At 38.1% G+C, this 24,938-nt stretch overlaps 1 protein-coding gene and 1 non-coding gene across 2 annotated transcripts; one reads left to right on the forward strand and one right to left on the reverse strand.

The window, feature by feature from the left end:
* Window positions 1-12,955: 12,955 nt before the first annotated feature.
* LOC149678865 (uncharacterized) lies at window positions 12,956-20,307 on the reverse strand. The gene is made up of 6 exons (XM_089835952.1): window positions 20,146-20,307; window positions 16,422-16,430; window positions 16,183-16,324; window positions 15,908-16,128; window positions 15,531-15,841; window positions 12,956-13,250 (listed from the first exon to the last, which is right to left on the reverse strand). Exons 1-6 carry the CDS (start codon window positions 20,305-20,307, stop codon window positions 12,956-12,958), a joined length of 1,140 nt encoding a protein of 379 aa, XP_089692078.1.
* A 3,558-nt stretch (window positions 20,308-23,865) lies between these two features.
* On the forward strand, window positions 23,866-23,938 carry TRNAV-CAC (transfer RNA valine (anticodon CAC)). Its single transcript has one exon. It is a non-coding gene; the product is annotated as a tRNA-Val (tRNA).
* Window positions 23,939-24,938: the final 1,000 nt, after the last annotated feature.

Here is a 24,938-nt window from a genome sequence, read left to right on the forward strand (position 1 = left end):
ACCGACACTTGGAATAAAGCATTTAGACAACGCGTTAAAAATAATTGTGACCGACTTCTACCTAAAGTTAAACGTTTTACTGAAAAACTCCGTTATCTAAGCGCAGAGATTGCCGGCGATTTCAAACCCCACCATTTCCTATGAGGAAAAAAGGACAATTTAGACAATAGAAATTAACCATTGAAAATTTCTTAAATAATCAGTTTTTCTATATCGAGTCGCTTTGAAAGATACATTTTAGATTATTATTGGGTAAATATTTTTACCTCGATTGCTCCCTTCGAATAACACCCATTTTGAATGACTTTTACTATAGAGAGCTTTCAGTTGGAGGAGGAGCTGAGTCTCGTGACATAATTTACGTTGCCATATTGGTGGGTATACCCTAAAGCAGGAATGAAGCTGATACCACCCAATATGGTTACCAGAACAGCGGTAAGACTTGGGAGGGTGTGACGTACTACTATCCCATCGGAAAGCTCTCTATTGAAGACGTCGGGGCAAAGAAAGGATTTTTGTTACCATAATCAGTAGACCTAAATAACGATTTTCTGCAACTCTGTGCTTATATGGCCAAAGGGAATTTACAAACTCTTGTAGATTAGTGGCAAATGTTTTTAATGAATATTCCAAATAAACTAAATTATTTAAGCAAAGTCATTTTATTATATTCAAAAGTTTATTTTATTTTATTTTTTTTTTCCTCAACTTGTTCTATTCATTTTTCTATTCTAAATGCCTAAAGCATAGATACTTGCAATAGCGTCGCTATGGTTTGAAATTTAGGGGCCTAATCAGGGCAAACTATTTCATAGCTATAATTAGAAATTTATTAGCTAAATTTTGTACAATTGGTACATGGTAATATGTGTAGACCTTTAAAAAAGCCGAAAATTTGTGTCAACCTGAAGTTATTCCATTTTATAGGTATAGAAACTTTTATTGATAAAGAGTTTGGAACCGAATTTAATGACTACGAGACAATTGTTGGGTGAAGGAATTTCACTCGTCTTGAGTGAAAATCCTTAATTGTCATTGTTTTAACTTGAAATATACGGTGCAATTTAACGTTACTTGTCCTACAGAGACGGTTTCAAGCTCATTTTCGGGATTGAAGGGAATATGAAAGTTGATACTGATTAATAGAGGCCCAGCGTTGCCAGACGTACGATAATTATATAGTACAATGTGATAATTTTAATAGTTTTATCGAAGTGTATGATAATTTTGACGCTGTACTAAATAGACGCTTAATTCGATAATTTGGCTTAGGCGTACGATAATTGTACGATAATTTCGAATTTAGCGGGAAATCTAACTAATCTGCATGGGCACAAAAGTCTCACGAGGGGTTGAAAAATGCGAAATGGAAGGCAGTGATTAATGTTCATCCCATAGTAATAATACAATTAAGTCCAAAAGCAGGATGTGAGAAACGCTTGCAGCCGATATTTACCTAACTCCCTCAGCACCCTTCTAATGATTTTAGTATAATAGGTGAATCATAAGTACCAAACTTCGCTGTCAATAGACGGTTTGAGCGATTTGAGGCACAGCTTCAGAATGGATAATAATAATAATGAATGAATGAAAGAGAAGTTTATTGTGCATAATGAAAGTTGGTTCACAACTCACGAGATTATACACAGTTTGGATAATACAAAAACACAAAATTCAAATTATACTACAGGATACAGAATTAAACGAAATTAAACAAAATTATGGAGAATTAAATGGAGTTAAACAAAATTATAGAGAATTGAACGGAATTATACAGAATTATGGAGAATTAATGAAAATTATGGACAATTAATGAAAATTATGGACAATTAAACGGAACTATACAAGATTACGGAGAATAAAACGAAAGTATTTAAAATTATACAAGAGACATGAAAGTACAAAGCAACATGGAAGGTCGCGTTACAATACTAATGTTTAATGTTCTATTTAATATTGATTTAAAAACTCGAGACGGATAAGGCGCTGGGCATCTTGCAGGGTGTCAGAGAAAATATCAATTATGTTAATAAATTTATTGCATGTAATTTGCATTCTAACTAATGGGTTAAAACTATTTCGTTTGATGTAGAAGGTGTCAGGGCTACGCAAATTTTTGTGAGTTGAAAACTGAAGTGTCATTAATAGATCAGATAGGGGAATTATGTTATGTAATAATTTAAAGAGAAAGGTAAAATCGTTCATACTAACATAATCAGAAATTTTTAGAATATCAAGAATGGATAACAATGAAGTATAATTATAGTTTGAACGTGATACAAAGAAAGTATGGCAAAACTCAACCAATTTGCGTTGGACGCCTTCTAGTTTATTTTTGAGATACTGGCTACCCAACCGAATATCAGCCTAGAGCGAACAAGACTAAGATATAAAAGTCGAAAATGACGCAGAGAGCGTAATTGACGACAAATCTTAAGTGAAACGGCTAAGGTACGACGGCATAAATTAACCGTCCGCGATATATGTTTAGAAAAGTGTAGCTTGGCATCGAACAACGTTCCAAGATCTTTAGTTTCCGTTGCCGTGCGAATTATTTTGGCGTCAATTTTATAAGAGTGAATAATGGTCCTGCTAACTCTTCTAGTAAACGTGACATGGACAGATTTTGCGGGGTTAATTGGAATATTATTATTCCTGCACCAGGTAGTAACAGTGTTTAAGTCATTTTGCAGTAAGGAGCAATCAAGTGCATTATTAACTACCTTACAAAGCTTGTTATCGTCAGCGAATTGCAAGAGATAGGAATGACGGATAAGCAAAGATAGGTCGAAAATATAGATATTAAAGAGCAAAGGCCCTAATGAGGAGCCTTGAGGTACTCCACATTTCAAATTGTACTCAACAGATATGTAAGTTTCCCATTGCATTTAAGGACATAAGTCCTATCCTTTAAATATTCGCCAATCCAATCAAGCAGCAATCCGCTAACGCCCAGGGCGTAAAGCTTATCCCTTAGAAAGTGATGCGATACGCGATCAAAAGCCTTAGCAAGGTCCAAATATACTACATCAACTTGCCCACAGCTTTCAACTACCGGAGCTACATAGTTCATAAAGGCAGCATGATTGGTGTCAACAGATTTTCCCGGGGTGAAACCATGCTGACAGTCGTTAGGGAAAAGATTGAACCACTTTTGTAAATGCTTATGCATAACTATGTCAAATATTTTAGCAAATACACAGAGAAGTGAAATGGGCCTGTAATTGAAAGATTAAAAATAAGGTCCAGTAGTGGTCGGCATTAGGATAGGATAATATCTGTTTGTTTTATCTTTATTCATAATTTGAAATTATCCACGGGAAGTCTATGATTAATGCAATGTAATCACGAATAATTATCTGATTATTATTCATGAATAACTGATTAACCAAAATTCTGTGGATTATCTTGTCCAAACGCCGACCACTATCAGGTCCAGCAACGGGAGTAGAATGGCCTCGCAGCCCTTGACTACGAAGGCTGGGATACCATCCGAACCCGTTGAGAATTTGTTAGGAAGTCTGGAAATAGCGTTATGTATATCCTGCCGCGAGATGACCAAAGAGTGTAACGGCACAGGTGTAATGCCAGAGGAGTCAAAGTGATACTGTTCGTCTGATTGGGTATTATCAACAGATACACGAGAAAAATGCTCTGAGCACGTCGAAGCCAGGTGTTCCGGGTCTGAAACCATGTCAGTTCCAAGTTTAAGAGTAATGGCTCTGGAGCCTTCTCGAATGTTGCCATTGACAAGGCTCCAGAACTTTTTAGGGTGCAAATACGCATCCTGGCAAACACCCGTAATGTGAGCAGTTCGGTCGCGAGAAAGCAATTGTCTCACAATGGCACGTTGACGGTTAAACTCGATGGCATCAGTCAAGGTGCCCGTACGCTTTTTCTTAGGAAAAAATTACCGTTTGCGTTTAATAGCTTTGCGGAGAGCCTGTGAATACCAAAAAGGGAATCCAGTAGAACCACGGCGAGTCTTACGTGGGATAGCTAACTCCATAGCTGCCATAACACGATCAGTAAGCAAAGCAACACAATAATTAACATCTTGTGATTCGAGCAAAGCACCCCAATTAGCATCTCTTAGGGTAGAGTAAAGGAGTTCATAGTCTCCTTTAGTGTAAACAAAACTAGGGTCAGGTGGAGGAGGTACTGAGCAGGTTGTGTCGGGGAGAGTTATCAATAATGGGGGGTGAAAGGAATCAATAGAGACCAAGGGGTATCAAGCCCACCAATTTCAAAAAAATTGATATTGGTGAAACATAAATCAAGTAAATTACCCGTGGTTATAGGTTGAATAACTTGGTTAAGATCATGGTTAAGATTAAGATTAAAACAAAGTTCGAAAATAGGAGCTGCCTTGGATCGAGTAGATGAATTGCAGCCAAAAGTGCTATAATTCAGCCAGTCGATCCCAGGCAGATTATAATCTCCTAGTAGAACAATGTCAGCGGTAGTGCCATCCAAGCCCCGCACTAAACGGTCAACGTATAGCGTGTAGTCAGCATCTGTGAGTGCTGGACGAAAGTAAGAGGTACCCAATATTAAAGACCCAGAGGACGAGGTCCTTATGTCAATAACAACGTTCTCTGAGGTGCCCTCAAGATCGCGTCGTCTACAGCAATTAAATGAGCACCGCACGGCAATCAAGGCGCCACCACCACGGACATTGTTAAATTGAGGATCTAATCGATCGGCACGAAAGACATTTGTAATAATTTGGAAAATAGTCATTAGTAAAGTGAGTGTCATTAAACCACGTTTCAGTTAGACAAATGATATCATAGTCATTCGAAGCAACGTTCTTATAAAATTCCTTGGATTTTGTTCGCAAACCACGAACGTTCTGGTATGCTATCTTGAGCTCTTTCATGTTGATGTCGCGTTAGCACTGGTGAGCTCACTACTGTGTTTGCTAGTATCACGCGGGAAACCATTAAACTCGGCAATAACGCAATTGACAGGCTAGTTGGAGGGATCAGACAAGGTATCGAACTGACCAGCATCATCGCAGGACACGTAAAACGAGATCAGCATTAGGATTCTTAGTTTTCAGTCTAATGCATATTGGCGAAGTGATGCCCACTTCGTCAACCAGTATATCTCTCAAGTCGTTGGAAAGTAGAGACTCCTCCAAACGACTAACGAATATGGCCTTGCGAAAAGAGTTCCTTGGTCCCGAAGGTCTGGAAACGGCTTTCAATTTCGAGTTAACAGCCGAACCCAATTGAACAGGTTTGGCAACCCTGCGTTGAAGAGTAGGATTAGGCTTAGCAGTGGCAGCTGGACCAAGCGGTGGGAAATGAGGATGCCCGTGTGCAAGAGCTGGCAAGTGAGTAAGTAGTGAGCTCGAGTACAGGAAACATTAGAAGCAGACTGACTGCTGGTCACAAATGTGGTAGGTGGAGCATCAACCTGTCGACGATGCAGCAACTCTGAGGTGAGTTCCAATTTTTCTTTCTCGAGTACCTCTACGCGCTCCTTAAGATCACCGGTCAGAGTCCTGAGCGACGTAATTTCCGACTGAAGAGATTCCACCAGCTTATCAGTAGACTGAACTTGAAGCAATATGCAATCCAAAATTGAATCTCGATTGCGAGTAAGGCTATTTGGTGCCAGTAGTTCTTGCAAAGCCTCTTGAATGTCAGCCATAGGCACAGTATCAGTATGGGTGGCCGCTAAAGGTGATTTATCGCCTACAGCAATAGAGCTTCTAACTCGGCGTGATGGACTGCGAGATGGTCGAGAAGATTGAGATGAACGCTTACAAGCTTTGCATGTAAACGATTGTTCCGCAGTACATTTCATGTGCACTCTGCTTTTACATCCATTAGTACACCAAAGAACTTGTTGCTTACCAAAGAAATTGGCATGGCAACAGCAACACTGATCCTTAGAAGATGCCATTGTGATAGCCAAAAAACCACAAGCACCAGAGTAGAAAATTACTGATTATTTAGTACGGTCTCAAAAACAGTTATAGAAAATGGCTCCTTCATGAGTCCGGCGGCACAAACAACACGAACTTTGTAAGGTGTATGGCAGACTGCTGCCAGGAGATTCGAACGAATAACGCCCAAAATACGAAAAATAGTTCAAAAAACTTAAAATTAAGTTTAATTACCGTGAGCGGGATACTTAAGATGCCGTTTGGTGCACAAAACCGGAGACAGAACGATGTTAGAATTGAAAAACGAGAGCATAAAAATAATAATAATAATAATAATAATAATAATAATAATAATAATAATAATAATAATAATAATAATAATAATAATAATAATAATAATAATAATAATAATAATAATAATAATAATAATAATAATCGCCCATGCGCGGAGAGAAATTTCCCTCTCACTCACAAGGTTGGGGGGTTACAAGTTTTGTTTTTTCCCACCTCAGTGAGCATATATGAGGAGTCACGGAGGAGACCAAATTCAGAGTTCTGCACGGAGAGGAAAAATCAGATGTTTGTCCAGTATTACGGGCGAGGCTACGGTTAACTATGGCGAGCCAAAGCGGACAAAATTCGAAATTCGCTCTCCCTCTCTTTAAACCTCGCACCCTCCCTTCAAAACCTTCCCTCTCTTTAAACCTCGCACCCTCCCTTCAAAACCTTCCCTCTCTTTCAAAACCTCGCTCCCTCCCTTCAAAACCTTCCCTCTCTTTCAAAACCTCGCTCTCCCTCCTTATAATACCCTCGCTCCCTCCCTGCAAAACCTTCCCTCTCTTTCTAAAACTCGCTCCCTCTCTTTAAACCTCGCTCCCTCCCTTCAAAACCTTCCCTCTCTTTCTAAACCTCGCTCTCCCTCCTTATAATACCCTCGCTCCCTCTCTTTAAACCTCGCTCCCTCTCCTTATAAAAGCCTCGCTCTCCTTCCTTATAATACCCTCGCTCCCTCTCCATATAAAAGCCTCGCTCCCTCTCCATATAAAAGCCTCGCTCCCTCTCCTTATAAAAGCCTCGCTCTCCCTCCTTATAATACCCTCGCTCCCTCTCCTTATAAAAGCTTCGCTCCCTCTCCTTATAAAAGCTTCGCTCCCTCTCCTTATAAAAGCTTCGCTCCCTCTCCTTATAAAAGCTTCGCTCCCTCTCCTTATAAAAGCCTCGCTCCCCCTCTTCATAATAGACTCGCTCCCCCTCTTTATAATAGACTCGCTCCCCCTCTTTATAATAGACTCGCTCCCCCTCTTTATAATAGACTCGCTCCCCCTCTTTATAATAGACTCGCTCCCCCTCTTTACAATAGCCGCGCTCTCTCCTCGGAAAAAACGGTCGCTCTCTCCCCTCAGGAAAACGGTCGCTCTCTCCCCTCAAGATAACGGTCGCTCTCTCCCCTCATGATAACGGTCGCTCTCTCCCCTCAAGATAGCGTCCGGCCTTGCTTGTTTTTTATCGTTGCCTTCCATAGTACATTTTTTTGTTGGGATGCGCTATTTTGCAAAGCCATACAGTTTCGGTGAAGATATTCAAACAGTTCGTGCTACTTTGCAGACCGTAGTTCAGGAGACTCATACTGCAGACTCTGTATAGGTTGGAATTATATACAAATTATTACGGATAATTACAGATAATTATAAAATAAAGTGCAAAATAAACTAAAATCTTATTATCCATATTTTTTCATGTAATACCATGCCAATTTTCTGGGTAATTTTAAAATAAAGTGACGTAGCTTATGTTTAAAAAGACAAAGCTCTGGTGCTTAACTATGCAAACGTTAGCTCACACGATTGTCAGATATTGAAGAGGTAATTTCGGAAATTAATCGGGTACAAGCATGCTTGTTGTAGTGTTTTTCGACAGTCATTTAGGCGGTCCAAAACAGTCCGAAAATCAGTGAGTGCACTTTTCGGCAAATTGCAAAATGAATTAATTAATCTTCATTAACAAGTTAATTCTAATATCAATTTTGTCTGTAAGTTGTACTCAAGCATTTATTGTGCAACTTTAGAAATAATTGCTTTTGTGTTATGAATTTAATTAACTTTAAGGTATGTTTCCATTTCTCCCCATCTCAGATTTAATAATCGGATTTTTTCTCCCAATTTTTCAGATTCCCATTTTCCCCAAAACCACGTTCCTCCCAGAGCTCTTAGATACAGAATTTAGTAAGGTGGAATTGATTAGGTTCGTTGCAGTTGTAATTGATTACATTAGGTTAGATTTGGTCGGAGTTGATTAAATTTGAAAAGGTTGGATTTGGTTGGCATTGATTAAAGTAGATTTGGTTATCTTTGGTTGGAATTGAACAAATTAGATTAGTATTGGTTTGATTTGACTGGATTTGATTTATTGAAGTAATGTTTCACTGGGTTTGAATAAATAAATTCAGGTTAGGTTTGGTTGAAATTGATTAAATTAAGTTAGGTCAGGTTTTTTTTTAAATTGATTAAATTAGGTTAGGTCAGGTTTGGTGGTAAGTGAATAAATAAGGTTAGATTTGGTTGGAATTCATTATTATAAAATTTCCGTCAGATTGCGCGGCGCTCGAGCCCTGGCGGTGATTCTGCAAACCCGTGTATGGCGCCCTAGACTCAATGGGAGTAGTTTTCAGACCGTCCGCAAGTGGTAGCGGATTAGAACTCGCAAGAAACTCTTTGGAATTCAATAGAGCACGCAAGAAACTCTTTGGAATTCCAATGGAACTCGCAAGAAACTCTTTGGAATTCAATAGAACTCGCAAGAAACTCTTCCGAATTCAATAGAACTCTCTCGTATTCAGAAGATCTCTTGCGAACTCAGCAAAATTCGAACTCAGGGTTACACAAAAAAATGAAGTGTCTACCCCCTCGCAATTAAGATTGTACGAACTGTACTTCTTTTTGTTCTAATATCTTTATACTTTTGGTAATACCATAAGTTAATTATCCTCCTCTAATCACACAAAACGCTATGCTTCCTATGGCAATAGTGTCTGTCTGGATTCCTTTACAAAGACCCTATACCCTATCCGTAACATGTATCAACTGAACATTAATACAAAATTGTGCTGTATGAGCTAGCGCTTCCTACATATTCTTTACTACGCTTTAGGCCTGAAACCTGCTTCGAACTCGCCAGAGAGAAGAATTTTGGGGTTCGGTTTGAAAAATGCTTTCCCCCAATACCCTACGCGAGAGATAAAAATACGAAGTTTTGAGATAGCCAGCTTGACTACTAACAGAAATACTGCTAGTGAACTCTCCCAAAATATAGCTCCACACATTTAGTAACCGTCTCGGCCGTTCGGTGGCTGCACCTCGACAGAATTTTCTCTCTTTCGATCTTAGAGCCATACAAGTTCTGACGTCACGCTACCCTGCCGAAGATACCCAGCCGTATTTGTGTACTTAGAGGAAGATAATTAACTTATGGTAATACACAGGTTTTTTCTTCGTACTCGGAGAATCTTTTTATATCCAACTATGTTCAGTTACCTTTTCGTCGGTATTTGAAAATTTTGGGAAAAAATTTAACGGAAATATACCGGTAAAATAAGTTTTTTAGGATACGGCCCGCTAAAATGATCTGCTCTATGGGACTTTAACATTAGACATAAAGTAGTTGGCTCGGCCCTTATTGAAAGTGTTTTCTTCGGATTCAACGCTTCAAATATCTTGAAAATTTACAGAGACGTGTAATGAAGGTTTCTAAACTGTCGTCCAAAGTTTCAAAGTTTAAAACCAATAGTTATTTTTCCCGAAATTCCTAAAAATTTGGTTTTTGAGTGAGCGCAACATTATTAATTGTTTCAATTCCAACCTAACGAAACCTGCCCTATAAAAGAAGCAATATTTTGCTAAAGAAGATGTATTCGACCAAAATAATGACTTTCCAAATATAGTTAAAAACGTATAGAAAACATTTCCAATAAGAAAGCGGCCTAACCTAACCTATTTTTTCAATTCCAAACTAAATTAATTAATTAACCTTATTAACTATAATACAACCAAACCTAACGTAATTTAATCAATTCCAATTAAACGTAACCAAACCAAATTTAATCAATGCCAACCAAATCCAACCTTTTCAAATTTAATCAATTCCAACCAAACCTAACCTAATGTAATCAATTACAACTGCAACGAACCTAATCAATTCCACCTTACTAAATTCTGTATCTAAGAGCTTTGGGAGGAACGTGGTTTTGGGGAAAATGGGAATCTGAAAAATTGGGAGAAAAAATCCGATTATTAAATCTGAGATGGGGAGAAATGGAAACATACCTTAAAGTTAATTAAATTCATAACACAAAAGCAATTATTTCTAAAGTTGCACAATAAATGCTTGAGTACAACTTACAGACAAAATTGATATTAGAATTAACTTGTTAATGAAAATTAATTAATTCATTTTGCAATTTGCCGAAAAGTGCACTCACTAATTTTCGGACTGTTTTGGACCGCCTAAATGACTGTCGAAAAACACTACAACAAGCATGCTTGTACCCGATTAATTTCCGAAATTACCTCTTCAATATCTGACAATCGTGTGAGCTAACGTTTGCATAGTTAAGCACCAGAGCTTTGTCTTTTTAAACATAAGCTACGTCACTTTATTTTAAAATTACCCAGAAAATTGGCATGGTATTACATGAAAAAATATGGATAATAAGATTTTAGTTTATTTTGCACTTTATTTTATAATTATCTGTAATTATCCGTAATAATTTGTATATAATTCCAACCTATACAGAGTCTGCAGTATGAGTCTCCTGAACTACCGTCTGCAAAGTAGCACGAACTGTTTGAATATCTTCACCGAAACTGTATGGCTTTGCAAAATAGCGCATCCCAACAAAAAAATGTACTGTGGAAGGCAACGATAAAAAACAAGCAAGGTCGGACGCTATCTTGAGGGGAGAGAGCGACCGTTATCTTGAGGGGAGAGAGCGACCGTTTTCCTGAGGGGAGAGAGCGACCGTTTTTTCCGAGGAGAGAGCGCGGCTATTGTAAAGAGGGGGAGCGAGTCTATTATAAAGAGGGGGAGCAAGTCTATTATAAAGAGGGGGAGCGAGTCTATTATGAAGAGGGGGAGCGAGGCTTTTATAAGGAGAGGGAGCGAAGCTTTTATAAGGAGAGGGAGCGAAGCTTTTATAAGGAGAGGGAGCGAGGGTATTATAAGGAGGGAGAGCGAGGCTTTTATAAGGAGAGGGAGCGAGGCTTTTATATGGAGAGGGAGCGAGGCTTTTATATGGAGAGGGAGCGAGGCTTTTATATGGAGAGGGAGCGAGGCTTTTATATGGAGAGGGAGCGAGGGTATTATAAGGAAGGAGAGCGAGGCTTTTATAAGGAGAGGGAGCGAGGTTTAAAGAGAGGGAGCGAGGGTATTATAAAGAGGGAGAGCGAGGGTATTATAAGGAGGGAGAGCGAGGTTTAGAAAGAGAGGGAAGGTTTTGAAGGGAGGGAGCGAGGTTTAAAGAGAGGGAGCGAGGGTATTATAAAGAGGGAGAGCGAGGGTATTATAAGGAGGGAGAGCGAGGTTTAGAAAGAGAGGGAAGGTTTTGAAGGGAGGGAGCGAGGTTTAAAGAGAGGGAGCGAGTTTTAGAAAGAGAGGGAAGGTTTTGCAGGGAGGGAGCGAGGTTTAAAGAGAGGGAGCGAGGGTATTATAAGGAGGGAGAGCGAGGTTTAGAAAGAGAGGGAAGGTTTTGAAGGGATTGAGCGAGGTTTAAAGAGAGGGAGCGAGGTTTAAAGAGAGAGAGCGAGGGTATTAAAAAGAGGGAGAGCGAGGTTTTGAAAGAGAGGGAAGGTTTTGAAGTGAGGGAGCGAGGTTTTGAAAGAGAGGGCAGGTTTTGAAGGGAGGGTGCGAGGTTTAAAGAGAGGGAGCGAGGGTATTATAAGGAAGGAGAGCGCGAAATATCTAAGGAGGGAGAGCGAATTTCGAATTTTGTCCGCTTTGGCTCGCCATAGTTAACAACGCTGATCTCTGTTGTGAGCCACTAACCGTCTTTTCGTATTTACCCTTCTTCAATTTCCTAGGTGCGCGTGCAAGAGATATCAGGCTGTGCCGTTAAAGTTCTTTCTTTTACTCTCACGTGAATGACTGATCTCCTCAAAGAGTGACTACGCGAAACGACTTGTGGAAGGTAAGAGATGGGAATCCATAATACGGAATTTTTCTGACACGTTATACAAAGTGCTAAATTACTTTTAAATATTCTAAACATTTAAAAAACACTTGATAATTTAATTGTTTTTCACATTATTCAAGAGTTGAAAATAGAACGCCAGATATATGAATCAAATACGTTAACGTTAGTTTTAGGATAGTAAAAAATTAAGTCATGAAAGCGATGCCATTATTTATTTATTTATTTATTATTTAATTGCATGTTTTCTACATTACATTAGAACACTGAAAACTAATGTAGGGTATATTTAGGGACTTTCTATTTACTCTGTTTTGTAGTGAGTCAGAATGCGGAAAGAGAATCTATTAAGGGATGAATGCAGATCATCGTTGAGGGTGTTTCAAAAAATGCGTGAAAGGATCGAACTAGTTTGGTTTATATGGAAAATTAAAGTAGAAAATATTCTTAAACATTTTAACGTCCGGGCTACCGTTTACAAGATATGTTTAAAGTGTTTCACGAATGGCCCTTTAAATTTAAGTAAGAAATGGAAAGACAGTGCTAATGGAAAATTTTCGCCTCCAAAACGGCCATGGATACCACTTTACTAAGCTCCTACCACCCTTTTGGGAACATTCTGTACAATGTGTAATAGTATTCATATGTATTTGAAAATGTTGCAGAAATGTTTTCTTTCGCAAATAGATAATGTTTATAAACAGCTGACGGTTACAATCGTGTCTTTCATAGTAAAATATATTTTAACATCTGAACCTTCAGTCAGTGAATTTTACACTGATCTTATTAATTGTATGTAGTCAAAACCTGTTCGTACATATGCTAATTATTCTATAGAGAACGGAGTTAATGAATTATGTTCGGAAGGTTATTAACTAGTGATACATTAGATTGTAAAGGTTAACTTTATGGTTGTCTCGTCTTAAAGCGCGTCTTTTCGGCTTTGACTTCTTCAACGACATCTGCAGAAGTGTAAATATATTTTCCAAAATCAGTGCCAATAAGACGATCGCGTTTCCCACGAAGTAGATCAATAGGAGGCTTTCAATTTCCTTGACAGATATCGAAGAAAAGTCATCCTGGGGCTTTCTCCATTGAAGGACATCGATGGAGTAGCGAGATTTGTATATAGTTCTGAATGCGAGGTCGTTTTCGGCAAATAACTCAACCCTGAGGATAACAAGGGCAAAAATCATTTTCCAATACTCCGTGTGGTTTCCAATGTGCTAAGTTTGTAAAGCACCCAACAGTGGTCTAAGGCTATATACAGTGTCTGGCATACACTCTAAAGTTACGAAGAGTGCCAGATTAATGCCTGCTGTATTCAATATTCACTGGGTACAGTTTTTTCTTTTCGTAAATCGTTGAAAATAGTAAAAACGCAAAGAAAATATGCGTCTTTAGCCTACCAATTCTTTTCCAAAGATGTCGCTTATGATAGCTACAATAAAGCTACCCTTTCTTTCTAGAAGCTGGCAGTTTAACAGCTTAGTCTTTCAGTTTATGTGAAAGTCTTGCAACACGGTATAGAAAATCGTGGTTGCTGAAGTCTGTGTATGTACACAAAAACTGGTTCTGAAGTCGTAAAACTGGTGTAAGTCAGAAACGATATATACTACTCATACGGGACAATCAAACAATGCGAAATTCTTCATTTCCAGGGCGAGTTCAAAAAGTATTCTACACTTCTACAAACTCTTATAAAATACGTTTCATAATTCCTTTTAGAACTCGAGCTTTATACTGAACTTCAATTCTTCAGCAAAGCTGTCACTGCAGTCCCCTTTGCGATTGCATTATCCAGGTAATCGCGTGCACTGCCTATTCGAGTGCATCCGAATGACTAAATAACTGGGTATCAACGCAGAACGCCATTGGTTATTACATAACCACACGGAGTAAATATGTACTGAAATAACTGAATATAATGACTTACCGGTTCATTTGGATGTGATTAACGACGAAGCCGATCGCTTAAAGGGAGGGTGAAGGGGAAAATCAAGTGATTTTTTTTTCGATTCTTCCACTAATTATAAGACCAGTCTGCATACTGAAACATCCATAAAATAACTACGAGTGATTCTAAAATTCAAATTAGGTTCAGATTTTAAGGATAATTTTAAATAAGGACCTCCGACCAATCGCGTAACGCCTTGCACATTTATTAACAAAATTCTCGTGGCACGCTCCTTGTCTCGCGCTACGGTTGTCACGTCGCGTGCGGCGTGCAAATTTTATCAAATCTCGTGATAAATTTCATTCACACGGAACGTGCCACGAGAATTTTGTTAATAAAAGGGCAAGGTGTTACGTGATTTTTATTTTAATTTAAATTTATCCTTAAAATCTGACCGTAATTTGAATTTTAAAATCATTCGGAAGTATTTCCTGAATTTTTCACTATGCAGACTGGTCTTATAATTTGCAGAAGAATCTATAAAAATCACTTGATTTTCCATTTCACCCTCCCTTTAATGGAATTATGTTTTTAGAGTAATCATCCAAAAAACACATCCAAAAAACCCACGGATTTCATTCGGTTTTACCAGGAGCAGATGACAAAGGAGTCTCGGACGCTAGCTTCCATAATGTAGAGGGCAATGGGATCCGCGAACGTCACGGTTATTAACCAAAATCATTATGCCAGTGCCACCTCTCGTAGGAAATTTGAGCTTTATTTTCCAACCAATAGCGTGGCTGCAAAGTCTCGAAAGGAGATCTGGGAAATCGCGTCTGGAGCCTCTCTTTAAAAATACGTATCGTCTGCTTATAATTAGCCTAGGCTTAACGAGTATTAGAGTTAAAAAATGGATTTCAACGACTTTTTAATCTTTTTTTTAGACTAAAATTGATAATGAAAAGCCCAGCGAGTAACGTATGTACACTATTAAAAAACTAAAATGTGTTTCAGTGCCAAATTTTTCTAAATTTCTTCTTGAATTAAATGATAGCTACAAGAGGTTGGGAAAAGAAATCACTCACGATCTTTTAAAACCCAAAAAGTAAGAGACAGTGATTTCGTTTCCAACCTCTTGTAGCAGTCAATTAATTCCTACCTTTAAGGTCACAAAACGATTACAGCTGTTTGAATGAAGTAATTATATTGTGTTTATTTATGTCGCGATCGGGTAAGACGAACCTCAGTAGCCACCGTTAGTCCGTTATTACAAAAAAAAATTCCCAGCAGACTTTGGTGCCAGATATAATCCACCAAAAGCATCGTCTGCTATAATGTCTGATAGCGCCTCTATGGCAAACGATACCGCTACAGCTGTGACGTACGCGGGTCCCATTGCCCTCTATATTGTGGAAGCTAGCGTCCGAGACTCCTTTGTCATCTGCTCCTGACGCTACTGCTAATTATAAAAAATAGAACGCGATAAAACCCGCCTGGCTGTGCTTTTTCGAACAGTCCTGATGTTTTTGTGACTCGAAATTTAAGTTTCTTACATTCTGTTGACGTTTTCCATGTACTTAGATCGCGAGAAATTGTTGGAAACAGCGAAAACCAAAAGGTTATTTTCTATTGAAGGCGACAAGTAGTATTTCTCGGCGTATTGCAATTTCTCGCTCATTGCTGCGTTTTCCAAGAGCATAACATGAAGGATAAGTGTCGACATGACCATAAACTTTCTATCACGTCCATTGGCTTTCGCAATATCCGCGAACTCTTCTCCCAAAACGGCACTCTCTACAGAGAGCATGGACGTGGGTGGAATTCCATTCAATAGTTTCCCGTATTGCTCCTCGTTTGACCTTGCCTAGATATGCAAATTATTGCATCACAGGTTTCATGAAACGACCCTCGTTAATATAACGACCCTAACCTTTCTGAGTAAGGAAGTGAATTCGTCAGAAGCTTCCCAGAAGAAGACGTTATGGAAATCCTGTTTGACGAGTTCGTCGATGGTGTCCACGGTATCGTAGACTTTCTCTGTAAAATCCGATTTCAGGTTGCCTGATATTTCGAAGAAAATGAAACTGGTGGCTATCAACCAGGACATAGCAGCTATTCGCCACGTGATCGCTTTTTCAACCGACATGAACGCTGTGAAGTCATTTTTGTGATAAATCTCGTTACTTTTAATTTGAAATATCTTACGTTCGTAGAAGAAAATCAGACAGTTTCTCCATAGCATATCAATAAGAGTAAAGATGAACGTGCGGCCATTTTTTTTCCTGGGAGTGGCTAAAGCCAAGATGATTGAAACCGCCAATAGGCTCGTCATCCAAACTAAGGCGAACTGCATTTCAGGGCGAGGACCGTGAGACAGTATGAGTTAATATCAGACATGATTTAAACTATTGTCGGTGCAATTCTGTAACAGTAGCGCCGGTTACCTGAACGATCTACAATTTCGCGCCGGACGCTTTTGTGCGGGTCTAATCATTCGTAAATATAAACCATTATTTAAATTAAACCCAGCCAGGGTTACCTTATTTTTATTATAAATCATTAAAACTATTTTTATTATTAATTCCAATGACGACAGTTTATTTTAAAAAGCATTAAAGGAATGGTTCACCAATAAACGTTTTTGGCTGTAATCCCTTTAATTTCACCCAAAACCAAGATTTCGAGAGTTGGAAAAATTTTACATTAAGTATATTTTAAATTAAATCAAAAATACTAATTGCATTGAGGACCTTATCGCGCCTGTATGGTGCTTTTCCGCAGAGCCAGAGAGAGTGCGATACGTCACTCTCATATATTAATTCAGTCCTCCATCTTATTGGCCGAGGTATCTATAGGACAAGCTTCTACTAAAAAGTAAGCTCGACTATTACCCGTTTGAGCGCTAGACCGGCGACAAGTTACGTTGGTAGCGCCCGTAGAGATAATATGGTAGCGCCGTAGCAAAGGCCTAGTACGCTAGCGAATCGTGGGCTTCGTGGCATATCGTAACCATTTTTATGCAAAATCAGGTCGGGAACAGTATAAAAACTAACCGCACACCTAGACAGTCTTTTATAATACAACTTGGCATTTCTGCAATTAATTTTGATTCAAATTGATCAACGAAACGACTAACGAGAGCTAAACATACTTGAAGACTAAGTTGTCAGACAAAAAAAAATCCGACCTAAATTCTTCTGCTTGAAGTGCTAAAATCTCATTGGCTAAACGTCTATTTAAACCAGCCAACCATCTGACAGGTCTAGCCAAGCACGACAGTGAAGTTTAGAGATAGGGGTTAATGGTGATGTCCATATAAAATTTTATTTTAATTATAAAATGAAAACTATCGCTTCTATTTTAATTTCAGTAGTACCACTATCTTTATAAAAGTACTATTGACGCCCATTCCTTTAAGCTTTATTATTTTAAAAGATTTCTCCTAGAGTTTAATACGAACCAATTTAATAAAACTCTAATTTCTTAAGTTCATAATTATTAAATATATCTATTATTATTAAAAACTATCTCAATTCTTATTGTACAGTGCACGATTTTTACCTAATTTTTAGGGCGTTTCTCTTTAGTTCTTGCTTAAACGTTTATCCAATAAAAATCTTTTAGTGTTAAAATATTGAATACTAGCTGTTACCCTCGGCGTCGCTCGCGTATAATAAGAACTTCCATCAAAATGATATAAAGAATGGGCAGGCCCGGATCAAGCCAATGCGGGGCCCAGGGCAGATTGCTAACGCGAGGCCCCTGATTTTTAGCAGAAATATATTACCTTACACGAAGTTCACTTCTCCCTACCTCGCGCCGGCCATCATCTATGAAGTATTTTTACAGGCTAGAAACGGTACCGTTCCTCCCGAAAAGCGAGGCAGAGAGGTGAAAATAAAAACACTAGCGTCGCGTACTGAGAAAAATGTGCGTAAAACCGGTTTTCTTACAATCGCATCATGGTTGTATCTTATGCAGCGGCTTCTCACTTGCGCGAAATACAGTTGAATCCCGCCGTTTCTAGGAAATGTCAGATTATCTTGGCAGTGGCCATTTATCACTGTTCTCTCTCGAGAGGAAAAATTTTTCTCTTCGCGACTAGCGCGCGTCGGGAGGGGGAAAAATTCACGCCTCTTCACTCTTGCAAAGCTTTTTTTTTCGGGTTTTATCTTCATAGATGATGTCCACAGTACTAACCATTATTGAAGTGAACTTCGTGTAAGGTAATTAATTTCTGTTTTTAGTATAGGTGAAAAATTCTATATTTATTTATTAATATCGAAATCATTGACAAAATCCTCGAGGCTCGAGGACTTTATGTCAGAATGTCGTCTGCTTATAATATATAGGTTCCACACATAATTGTGGCATGGTCAAATAGATCACGCATTCCCGCTTCACAAAACTGCTAGCGCATCGTCTGCATGGGTTATGACCATTCACGAACGCTTATAATTCTCGTTCTTGGGAAAGTTTTTATGTGGCCTTTACACGCTCAATTTTTTGCGCAATTAAATGGGGACATCTAAAAAATTCATCGTCTTAAAAATTATTCCCAAGACTTTTTACTAATTTACTCCGAAATCCATCAAGATGTTTGAAGCTCAATATTGTGAAAAAACCTTAGAACTTTATTGGACAAATATATTGATTAAATTCAACATGATATATTCAATTGTATTGAATATGTTTTGATCACAGTAAAATTGCTGATGTTGAGTTCTTAGACCGGGTACAATTTTATTGTCTAAACATTACATATAAAGCGTCAAATACACAAACTTTAATGTTATTCAAAAGCGAAATATTGTTCAATTGTTCGAATAACATTTTGCGCGATAAACACTCGTTCAGATTTTTTTACGCAAGTATTGTACAAAATTTACCCTAAATGATGATCAATTTCCAAAAAAAAAATATTGTGGCAATATATTTGAACGTTTTTTTGAGCCAATTATTGAGCGTATACGGTCCCCTTAAGTCCAGTTTTCATTGCAACATGGGCTTTCTATTATGTTCCCAGTGGTATGTTAATGTAAAAACGTGGGCCCGTTGTTTTAGTTACAAAGTAAAAATTAACGTTATCCAGACTAACTTTTCTGCAAAGTTCAAATCCACAATATTTTTTACGAAATGGAACATCATTTGCAATAAATGTTGCACAATGTTTCCATAAAAACCTGAAAATACATATTGTACGAGTTTCTTATTGCTCAAGGTTATTTGAACAATTGAACGATATTCCGCATTCGAATAACATTATACTCTGTGTTTTTGACACCTTATATGTAATCTTTGGACAATAAAATTGTACCCGGTCTATGGACTCAACATCACAGTTTTATTGTGACAAAAATAAATTCAATATAATTCAAATATTTTGTGGAATTTAATCAATATACTTGTCCAATAAAGTTTTAAGGGTTTTTTTCTAAATATTGGCCATTCAACATAATGTTGGGTTTTAATTTGCACAGCAAGTGAAAAGTTTCGGAATGATCTATAAGATGATGAATTTTATAGATGCCCCCCCTTCAATTTGTGCAAAATATTGAGGCTGCATAATCAGAATTCTCGAACAGTTCGATTTTTTGAAATAAATTTAAAGGAAAAATTTTCCAATTCTGAAACGGCACGGGACGGGGGACCTTTGATATTTAGCGGGGCCCCTCCCAACAGCGGGGCCCTGGGCAGCTGTCCGGTCTGCCTTATGGGCGATCCGGGCCTGAGAATGGGTAGATTTTACTGATGACTAATTTTTTGTAGCACCCTAAGAGCGAAGGCACTCGGCATTGCCCGTCAGCCCGTCGGGACTTTTCACGCGGACATTATTCCATAAAGAAAGGTTTTTAAGTTTCTGGCCGCCATTTAAAAACATGCAACAAATCGAACCCAAAAGACCATTCAGCCCGTCTATAGCTTAAAGGTAACCAGTGTACTAAATATTTGCGAAATCGGTTGATTTGCTGCGGACTTTGTTGCATAGAGAAGATTCTTTTACATTTCTTTGCGCCTTTATAGATGGCGGCAAATTGGAAAAATATTTTTTTGTACGCGCCTACTACTTATGAGTAACGTTCCTGCACATTTTCAGCCTTCCAGGTCTAGCGGTTTGGGCTGGGCGTTGATTATCAGTCAGTCTGGACTTAGATATAGAAGATTTACCGGCCCTTCCATGTTGAGGAAAGACAGAGATGGTTTCTTTGTCATTTCCGGGACTGAAGAGACGATGACGGTGGCCACCGAGTCATAGGCGACCGTCATTCTTGCCCTGATTTGAGGAGAAACGAAATTCTCTGCTTGAAGAGGAAACATCAAGAAGTCCATTGTCTGTAAAATGACAAGTTGTCGTCAAGAGGTGATATCTAGTTTATAGGGAGAAGGTATAAATTAGCCACATTTCCAGCTTTATCTCCAGTCCAGACGTAGGTCCGGAGTTAGTCCCCGCCTCTAAATTACAATCAGCATCTCATTGGTTCTTGAAAACTAACGTCAGCGCGACTCTCCGACTGAGGATAGGCGAAATAACCCGGCCTCCTTTTACGTCCCCCTTGCATTTTGAAATGGGGACTGGGACTATGGCGCGCGAATACTTAGGCATCTTATACCTTTCCCTAACAAACTAGATATCACTTCTTGTTGTCGTTCTTTAACGAGCGCTTTGTCTTTCCCGGCTCTGTATTGAGAAAACTAAATTTTTTTTGTTATCTACGCGGAAGTCTAATAACAATATGTGAAATAACGCGGCGTAATATTTAATTGCAATGATTGCAATTAAATATTGGGTTATGTTGGATTAAAATGGGAAAAAGGTACTACTGCTTTTCAAGAGTGTTTTCACCTCTGGTAAGTCGCCTCCTTCCCGAAATGCCTTGATATGCTCTTGTGAAAAAGGAAAAAAACCAATGCTTCATGTAAAAAGAAAATTGTTAGCATTCAGGATTTTAATAAACTTCATCTAGACTACCTCAAATTGAACCTTTTACTGTAGAACTCTGTCAGCATATCGTATACTTGAATGGCGGATTCCAAAGCCTTCGTTTCCTAGGGCAGAAATGTGGCTTTTGATAAAAAAACATGTTAAGTAAAAAAAAAATAATAATTTCGCAAATACCTCAATGAACCCAAATCTTATATCGTACATGTCAGTGAAGGCTGTTTGTAACTATCCAAAAACGAATTTTTTGATGAGAATGAGGAATTAGTCAGATTCTCAGGAATTTTTCGTTACTAAACCTAAAACCTTCAATACCGATAATTGTAAGGTAACAATAAAATCCTTCAAATACTTCTGGCTACCATTTTCTAAGATGGCCCAGGAATCTTGGATTGGGAAAATATTTCCTAATGAGTAACGACCCTGGATCCTGTGTAAAAAGGTGTGGGTTGTGTGTTGATGAAAAAATCAGTCAGGATATAAATATAGACGGAACAGGAAAATTTGGTCTTGCTGAATTGGTCTCGCTGATTTGGTCTTGGGACTAATTGGACTCTCCGATTTGGTCTTGGGACCATTTGGTCTCGTGATTTTTTGGTCCCGTAACTTTTGGTCTCGTGATTTTTTGGTCCCGTGACTTTTGGTCACGTGATTTTTTGGTCTCGGGACTATTAGGTCTCGTGATTTTTTGCTCTCGGAACTATTTGGTATCGTGATTATTTGGTCTCGTGATTTTACGGTCTCGGGACTATTAGGTCTCGTGATTTTTTGCTCTCGGGACTATTTGGTATCGTGATTATTTGGTCTCGGGAACGGTTTGATGATTATTTGGTTACCTAATTAGTTGCCACATTTTCCAAAACAATGGTCCCAATAATTCGTTGCCACCTTTTCCAAAACAATGGTCCCAATAATTCGTTGCCACCTTTTCCAAAACAATGGTCCCAATAATTCGTTGCCACCTTTTCCAAAATATTTATATTATTGTATTGTTGTTAATAAATTGCTCGTGCTAAGAGGCGGGCTTTTCAAGCTCATTATATAAATAATCTTCTTATCTTTGGTTAGGTTAGGTTTGGTTAGGTTTGGTTTGGTTTGATTAGTTTAAGTTAGATTTAGTTAGTTTAGGTTAGGTTTGGTAAGTTTAGGTTTGATTAGGTTATGTTTGGTTAGTTTAGGTTAGGTTTGGTTAGTTTAGGTTAGGTTTGGTTGGGTTAGGTTCGGTTAGGTTAGGTCAGATTAGGTTTGGTTTGGTTTGGTTTGGTTGGGTTAAATTTGGCTGAGTTAAGTAATTGCTGAAGGGGTGATAATTTCTTAAAACGAGATTTTCGTGTCCAGAGACCAATTTGTCCCCAGACCCAATTTTTCCGGGACCAATGAGTACCGAGACCCAATTGTACCGGCACCAATTTGTCTCGAGACCGAAGTGTCCCGAGACCCAATTGTCTCGAGACCCAATTGTCCTGAGAACAAATTGTTCCAAGACCAAATCGGCGAGACTAAGTTCTCGCGGATCGAAATATATATGTTTATTAATGTTAATGTTAAACGTTTAATAAGCTCTGTCCAAAATTGTCTCTTAGAACCTTGGAAATTCTACAGGGCCGGTAGGCCCTTGTAGATATGACTTGATACCGTTTTGTAACGTTAAAGCATGAGTGAATCATATACTAGCTCCCTATAAGTTACTCAGTAACACTGGCCTAATGTATCCAGCATTTTCTTCCGAATAGTAGTCGAGAGGAGGGGAGGCGGGTGAAAGTGATAGTAGACGGCGCCCTCTCTTAGGGCTTTGAAATTAATATATCGAGAACTTGAAAGTGACGATAGTTCCAAATGGTATTAACGGTTTTGGAGGTTTGACTTCTTTGCGTCACATTCATTCTTTTGCTTATTGAAAAATAATTTTGGTTTCACAACAGGCTTCGTTAAAAATGGGTTGGGCCTTTCATTAAGTTTTTCTATTAGTTCTTTAGACGCATTATTAAAAAGTTTAGTAAGGTTTTCGAGATGACTATTAAGTTGTTGTTTAGCTCTAATTTTTTGATAAAGTTTGGTTCTCTCACCATAAATAGTTCCTGCCTCTGAATGTTGCCTACGGAATAAAATTTTTTATTCCGAAGGCAACGCTCTGAAGTCTGAATTTAAATGAGTTTCTATCATTTGGGCTTTGTCAAAAAATATCCAAAATTCTGCCATTTTAATGCGAAAAAAATAAAACTTTCTATTGCGCCAACCCTAACCCATTAAAATAATTTCAAAGATAAAATACGACTCTGAACCGTCCGCAAACAATCACAACATTTCTGAAGCGTCGTCTGCTTATACTAACTACCTTTCAGTTCAAAGTTTCATTGGTTGATCTCCTTTTCCGGTTTTTTACCGGAAATACGTAAGCGCCGGGAGAAGTGTTATTTTCTCTCACTGTAGGTCGCATATAGGTAACACTTTTTTGGCGGGAAGGAAACGCTGGATACATTAGGCCAGTGTGGCTGAGTAACTTATAGGGAGCTAGTATATGATTCACTCATGGTTAAAGTAATATTCACCCGCTTTTGCTAATTTCCTATGGAGATTAACATGGGTTTTTCGTGATTTTTCCCCACCGATAACTTAAAAACTACAGCGAAGATACTTTTCGGAATTATCTTAAATTAACAATTAAGTATTCAGGGTGTGCTATCGGCCAGCTTGATCAAAACAATTAAGTCTAAGTATGTTAATTTTACTTAATTACAGAAGTACGGCTTTGACCATCGTGATTGGACATAATAATTAGCTAGATCTCTTGGAAAACTCAGTATCGCTACGTATCTGTAGTGTGGTGGTTATCACGTCCGCTTAACACGCGGAAGGTCCCAGGTTCGAGCCCTGGTCGATACATGTATTGACCATCGTGATTGGACATAAGAATTAGCTAGATCTCTTGGAAAACTTAGTGCTACCACGTATCTATGGTGCAGTGGTTATCACGTCCGCTTCACACGCGGAAGGTCCCAGGTTCAAGCCCTGGTAGATACATGTTTTGACCATCGTGGTTGGGCAAAAGAATTAGCTAGATCTCTTGGAAAACTCAGTATTACCACGTATCTATGGTGTAGTGGTTATCATGTCCGCTTCACAAGCGGAAAGTCGCAGGTTCGAGCCCAGGTAGAAACATGTTTTAACCATCTTGATTGGACATAATAATTAGTTAGATCTCTTGAAAAACTTAGACTTACCACGTGTCTGTGGTGTAGTGGTTATAATATATATTTAACAATTATTTCACTTCACTTGGTTTAATAAGGTGACATAGGTAGCGTACTTTTTCCCTACTTTTAAAACCATTAAACTAAGTAATATTAGAAGTTCAATAGATTGTCTAAAAAAGATGTTAAAAGCCACTGCAAATGGTGCATAAATGCTTAATATTTCCTTAATACTTGCAAATAATATTAGTAAATGGCGTGAATTGATCATAGAAATGGGGTTAAAGTACACCCTAAATGATGTCTTTTATGGCACTGGAAAAAACAGCATATATGGTGTTTGAATGCACCATTATATTTCAGAGTGCAAATGTATGACGGTAAAACAAACATAATTATTCAAAATTTAATTACATTAAGACTGAAGTGACAGATATTATATAAAAAAGTCTTGGTTTGGACCAAGGCCGAAAAAACAAACGATATGTGTGAGGTTTATCAATTGACTGAAGTTTCAGATATTGATTTTTTTTTCTAGTTCTTTTTATCCACTCAATCCTTAATCAATATTTATTTCAATCAACTGATTTTACTGTTAATCGATCTAGTCCCTCTAAATTAATTGAAAAAATTACATATCTACGCTTTTTCAAGAACAATTAATTTCATGATAAAATGTTTTCGAAAATGTAATTGTTCTTGAAAAAGCGTAGATATGTAATTTTTTCAATTAATTTAGAGGGACTAGATCGATTAACAGTAAAATCAGTTGATTGAATTAAATATTGATTAAGGATTGAGTGGATAAAAAGAACTAGAAAAAAATTTCA

This window comes from Phalangium opilio, unplaced genomic scaffold, assembly GCF_054372755.1.
Source record: "Phalangium opilio isolate 3A_F unplaced genomic scaffold, DU_Popi_V2 ptg000042l_1, whole genome shotgun sequence".
NCBI lineage: Eukaryota > Metazoa > Arthropoda > Arachnida > Opiliones > Phalangiidae > Phalangium > Phalangium opilio.

Excerpts from the sequence above, each read along its gene's own strand:
- LOC149678865 (XM_089835952.1), bottom strand. The coding sequence starts at position 20,307 with ATGGACTTCTTGATGTTTCCTCTTCAAGCAGAGAATTTCGTTTCTCCT. Across the intron at positions 16,129-16,182 it reads TCTGATTTTCTTCTACGAAC|CGTTCATGTCGGTTGAAAAA; the intron begins GTAAGATATTTC and ends ATGACTTCACAG. Across the intron at positions 13,251-15,530 it reads ATGGAAAACGTCAACAGAAT|GGTTGAGTTATTTGCCGAAA; the intron begins GTAAGAAACTTA and ends TGTTATCCTCAG.